General features: G+C 44.9%; 2 protein-coding genes across 3 annotated transcripts; one reads left to right on the top strand and one right to left on the bottom strand.

The window, feature by feature from the left end:
• Nucleotides 1-817: 817 nt before the first annotated feature.
• On the bottom strand, nucleotides 818-1,114 carry LOC118657623 (small ubiquitin-related modifier 1-like). Of its 2 annotated transcripts, XM_036311868.1 has the most exons (2): nucleotides 956-1,114; nucleotides 818-886 (listed from the first exon to the last, which is right to left on the bottom strand). In XM_036311868.1, exons 1-2 carry the CDS (start codon nucleotides 1,112-1,114, stop codon nucleotides 818-820), a joined length of 228 nt encoding a protein of 75 aa, XP_036167761.1. The 2 variants fall into 2 exon arrangements, with proteins under 2 accessions (XP_036167761.1, XP_036167760.1); XM_036311867.1 differs by having other exon boundaries at nucleotides 818-1,114.
• An 807-nt stretch (nucleotides 1,115-1,921) lies between these two features.
• Nucleotides 1,922-3,271, top strand: LOC118658016 (tripartite motif-containing protein 60-like). The gene has a single exon (XM_036312861.1). It carries the CDS (start codon nucleotides 1,922-1,924, stop codon nucleotides 3,269-3,271), a length of 1,350 nt encoding a protein of 449 aa, XP_036168754.1.
• Nucleotides 3,272-5,032: the final 1,761 nt, after the last annotated feature.

Below are 5,032 nucleotides of genomic sequence, written 5' to 3' on the forward strand. Positions count from 1 at the left end.
TTTTTTAAAAAAAACAAAACATATATATATGATTGATTTTTACAGAGAGGAAGGGAGAGGGGTAGAGAGTTAGAAATATCCATGAGAGAGAAACATCGATCAGCTGCCTCCTACACACCCTGTACTGGAGATGTGCCCTCAACCAAGGTACACGCCTTTGACCAGAATCGAACCCGGGACCCTTCAGTCTGCAGGCCAATGCTCTATCTACTGAACCAAACTGTCCAGGGCAAGATTTTCCTTTACTCTTAAAATGCTTTCTCTTCAGTGAAGCCATCTTTGGTGTTAGTCTTTACTCTCACCTTATCTGTCATCTTGACTCCAACCTGATATTCCTCTTGTTTTGGTCCAGAACTTCAGATTTTAAAAGTAGCTTGAAGCTGATGAAAGGTCATAATTCCACAGTTGAGTTCACTGAAAAACTCCCACCTCCCACTGAAAGTCATAGTCCAGAAGTGAAGCAATCACATGCTAGAACTTCTGGGCCAATTAGAAGTATTATGAACACTTGCATTGGTCCACCTCATTTATCACAAGCTTCAAAATGCACAGTCCTGAAAAGGGTGGCCTCCCTGTGCACACATGTAATATTTCAAAAGGAGAGGGCGATATGAAGGAGGCCGAGGCTTGATCACCAACACTCAGCACAATGAAAACCAACAATAATGAATAATGGGCACTAGAATTCAAATTACCAGAGGTTTTAAAGAGATGGGGGGATGTGTGATCGCTTTTCAATTCCACTGTGAAGGCCACATTACAAAAGAACTATTTTTAAAAATAAGAAAGGATTGAGGGGAGAGAAGAAAAAGAATATCTAAACCATTGAATAACCCCCTGGTTGTTCTTGATAAACTTCACTCACATCTTCCTCCTCCATTCCCAGCTCTCTTGGAGTGTGACTATCAGCACTTCTCTGACCCTCCAAGAAAAACCTGAGCCAGTTCATTGGAACTCCCCGTCTTAGACAGCATGATTCTTCGGGTTTCTTGAGATGTGTTGTCATTTTCACTTTGAAGTGAATCTCACTGCTGTCCTTTCCAATGACTTTGAGTTGAATGTACCCTTCTTCCTTCTTATTCCCTGTTGAGAGTTTTGCCTCCTGGTCACACATGTGCTTGGTGCTTCACCTGGGGTCTCAGCACAGAAGCAGCCTCTGGTAGGCAGGACCTCACTCCTGGGCTTACAAATCCTTCTCTTCCTCACAGCACAAGATCACTTTTTTTTGGTGATGCTTGAGGCCAATAATAAATTTGCCTAGATTGACTAATTCCTCTTAAGTTGCAAAATAGGTAGACTTTACTTCTAACTCCTCCTTAAATATCTATAATCTATAATAATAAAAGGCGTGATATGCTAATTAGACAGGATGTCTTCTGGAAGTCCTTCCTGACAAAGGAGGGGCCAGGGGGAAGCCAGTTCAGGTACCGGGTACCTGTTGACAGCTGGAGCAGAGAAGCCCAGGTCCCAGGTGCCAGAGGGAAGCGGGTTCTGGCAGCCAGGGAAAGGAAGGCCTACTCTTGCATGACTTTTGTGCATCAGGCCTCTAGTTGTCATGATAAATGATTTGGTCTACCTGACATATCATTCATACAGGGAGGGAAGGGTTAATGCTGAATGAACTTTTAAGTGGTGATATCTTTTGGTCCTCAGAAACCTCTTATGACTTGCATGTTGCTTGTTCTTTTTACCAGAGTCCACAGCTGATTTCCACTGGGGGCAACCTGACATTAGATACAGGAGAAGCTTACCAGTATAGGAAGACTGGACATCAGCTGATCATGGGAACTCTTCGGGGAAGCTCCTAGTGACTTCCACAGAGAGGGAGGCCTGAGCAGACCTCAGCTTCTCACTATTCCTCGCTCCTGGAGGATCACACTGACTGAAGGGAGTCTCTTCTGATAGACACCTTCACTGCACCATGGCCTTTGCTGCTTCGCTGGCCGAGCTCCAAGCAGAGGCCAGCTGCCCCATCTGCCTGGATTACCTGAGAGACCCAGTGACCATTGCCTGTGGGCACAACTTCTGTTCCTCCTGCATCCACCAGCGCTGGAAAGATCTACAGGGCACCTTTCCCTGTCCTGTCTGCCTCTACCACTGCCCTGACAGGAGCTTGGAGAGGAACACCCAATTATGTTACATGACTGAGATTTTTCAGCAGATCCCCACCTCAGGGAGCCAGAGGAAAATGCAGGAAGAAATACCCCTGTGTGGGAAGCACCATGAGGTTCTGACCCTGTTCTGTGAGACAAGCCTGGAGCTGCTGTGTCCCCAGTGCAAGGGCTCCTTAGACCCCCCGGATCAGCCCCTGATCCCCATTGAGGAAGCAGCAGCTAGTCAGAGAGGGATGCTCAAAAGGCACATTGGGACCCTCACTAACAGCCTTGAAAGTGATGAAACTGTATATAAAAAGCAAGTTGCAAATACTTGGGAAGTAAAGAGAAAGATGGAAAAATGGAGGGAGGAATTGGACTATGAATGTAACGAACTTAAGTTTTTATTGGAAAGAGAGCGAGATGAAATTGATAACGATCTGCCTATAGAAGAGAATGATGTTGAAGAAAAACTAATTGAAAACGGAAAGCAAATTTCATACCATATGTTCAGGTTAAACATTCTGTTAAGTGAAATAGAAGAGAAGTGTTTGCAGACAGGCCTGGGTTTACTCACAGGCATTGAAAGCATCCACAACAGCTATGGAAACATAGAGACCCCGGCAGTGTTTTCATATGAATTAAAGAGGAGTTGCTGTCTCCCCCCACACTACTTGGGCCTGCATAAAATGATCCGCACGTTTCAGGTAGATTTGACACTGGATCCTGAAACTGCCCACCCAAGTCTCATTATATTAAGAGATAGAAAAAGTGTGATATATAGGACATCGTTTGGTTTTCATAATCCCCAGGCACTTACTTCTTACCCAGCTGTCCTGAGTTCTGAGGGATTTGATGCTGGCAGGCATTTTTGGGTGGTAAACATAGGAGGCACAGGGAAATGGTCCTTAGGTGTGTGTAAGGACTCTTTCCCCAGAAATACTCTATCACCATCATCCCCAAGCAATGGCTGTTGGACTCATACATTTGGCCCTTCCTCTATAGGACAAGGAAAGATTGGTGTTTTCCTGGACTATGAGTTGGGAGAGGTTTCATTTTATAATTTGAAGACCTGCTCATTGTTGTACGGAGTCACGGCTACATTTACAGGAAAACTTATGCCTTATTTCTCCATTGCATCTTCAGAACCTCTTACAACCAGTATCATCAGAGTCTAGTGATGACAGATTTGAAAGAAATTTTGTATGTGCTTAGTTTCTACCCTTGCTGTTGAAAGAAATACTTACAATAAAGAGCCTGATTCCAGTTTTGATGTTTGAATGTTGCAAGTTTGTAGGAGGCACCCTTCTCTCCTCCCTGATCTTACACCTGGGAAAGCTGATGAGAAAGTCCAGGTGCTCTATCCTTGGGGGTAGGGGGAAAGTGTCAATCAAACAAGCTTCTGCCAACAGCACCCAGTACCTGCCATGAACACCACAAGCTAGTCCCTTTCCCTGTGCTCTCAGTCATTCTGGGACCTACTGTAATACCCAGCCTTCTCTCCGTCCAAAACCTCATCATGTGAGTCATAAAATTTTTCATACTCTCATCCTATGTGGTGAGTCATCATCAGTGTGAGCTTTTGAAACCAATTTCAGATGGCTCCACCCTGACTATGCAAGCTGGTCACCACCTTTTCCAGATATGAAGCCCCCCACCAGAGCTTCCTCCTCTGGCTTTGTGTTGTAAGACACCCTGGTTCCCTAGGCAAGGGTGTCCTTGCAGCTTTGCTCTGCATTTGCTGAGTTCTATGGAGGCTGTGTTGTACATTTCACTGACCTAAGTCAGAAGTTTTGGTAAGAAAGCTATTCTAGGCCAGCCAGTGATGCTCCCTCAGTGGTTGAGCATTGACCTATGAACCAGGAGTCAAGGGCACATGCCCTGGTTGCTGGCTCAATTCCCAGTAGGGGGCGTGCAGAGACAGCCAATGCATGATTCTCTCTCATCACTGATGTTTCTATGCCTTTCTTCCTTCCTTTCTGAAATCAAGAACATTTATGTTTTTAAAAAGAAATACATATTATTTACTTTTTATTATTTTAAAAATATTTTCCATATACATTTTTGGAAATTCTAATTGTCTTATTTTTGTTTCATGTTTTATTCAATTTTCATGTACAGGGTTGAGCAAAAGCAGGTTGACAGTAGTGATACAAATATCTACACTAATAAAAGACAAACATGTAAATTGACCGTACCTCATGAAGTGAGTAATAAGCCATTTCATACCCTCTTGCTGTGTCTGTGCCAATAGCAGTCTTGACACCAGAACAAAATTTTGAGTCTTAGGTTTTGCCTATGTTATGTGGCCATAAAAATAGTTCTTAGAATGTCCCAGGATCCTAGGGTTTTTTGTGTCAAACCATAGGTAGAAGAGGTACCTCAAAGAAGAAATGGGCTTAGACCACAACTTGTAGAGGCAAAAATAGGGTCCTTGGTGCTTATATGTGAGGAAGGTCAAGGTGCGCCACCTCTTGGATGGGGAGGGGAGAGGGAAGGGCAAAGCAGGAGCCAGCTCCCAGGAGGGAGAGTGTGCTGGGTCCTGGGTGCCCAGGGTTTTAAAGGTGGAGACTTTAGGGGAGGTCCCAGGGGAGGATCTCAAAGAATGTACATCTGCTTTCCAGGTATGTCCTTCAAGGTCAGGGTCTCCACTAATTGGTTCTAGCCTGGGCAGGGGGTCATTACTCAATGCAGCTGGTCCTGAGGTCAGCTGTAGTGTTGGTTTTCTGATTTTGCTGCTTTTCTGGGCCTAGGGCTGGCCCATGGTCATTGCTCTGCTCATGTCTGTCAAACTGCCTACCACAGAGGGAACCCCTTGCACTTGGGGGGAACACACCTCACAGGAGAGATGGCCCTGCCCCCTGCCATGACCTCATTTTAATTCTTTGGTGTCTTCTGTTCCCAGGAGCATGGCATATTTGTGTTTGTTTTGCAGCTAC

This window comes from Myotis myotis, unplaced genomic scaffold (assembly GCF_014108235.1).
Source record: "Myotis myotis isolate mMyoMyo1 unplaced genomic scaffold, mMyoMyo1.p scaffold_m19_p_6, whole genome shotgun sequence".
Lineage (NCBI taxonomy): Eukaryota > Metazoa > Chordata > Mammalia > Chiroptera > Vespertilionidae > Myotis > Myotis myotis.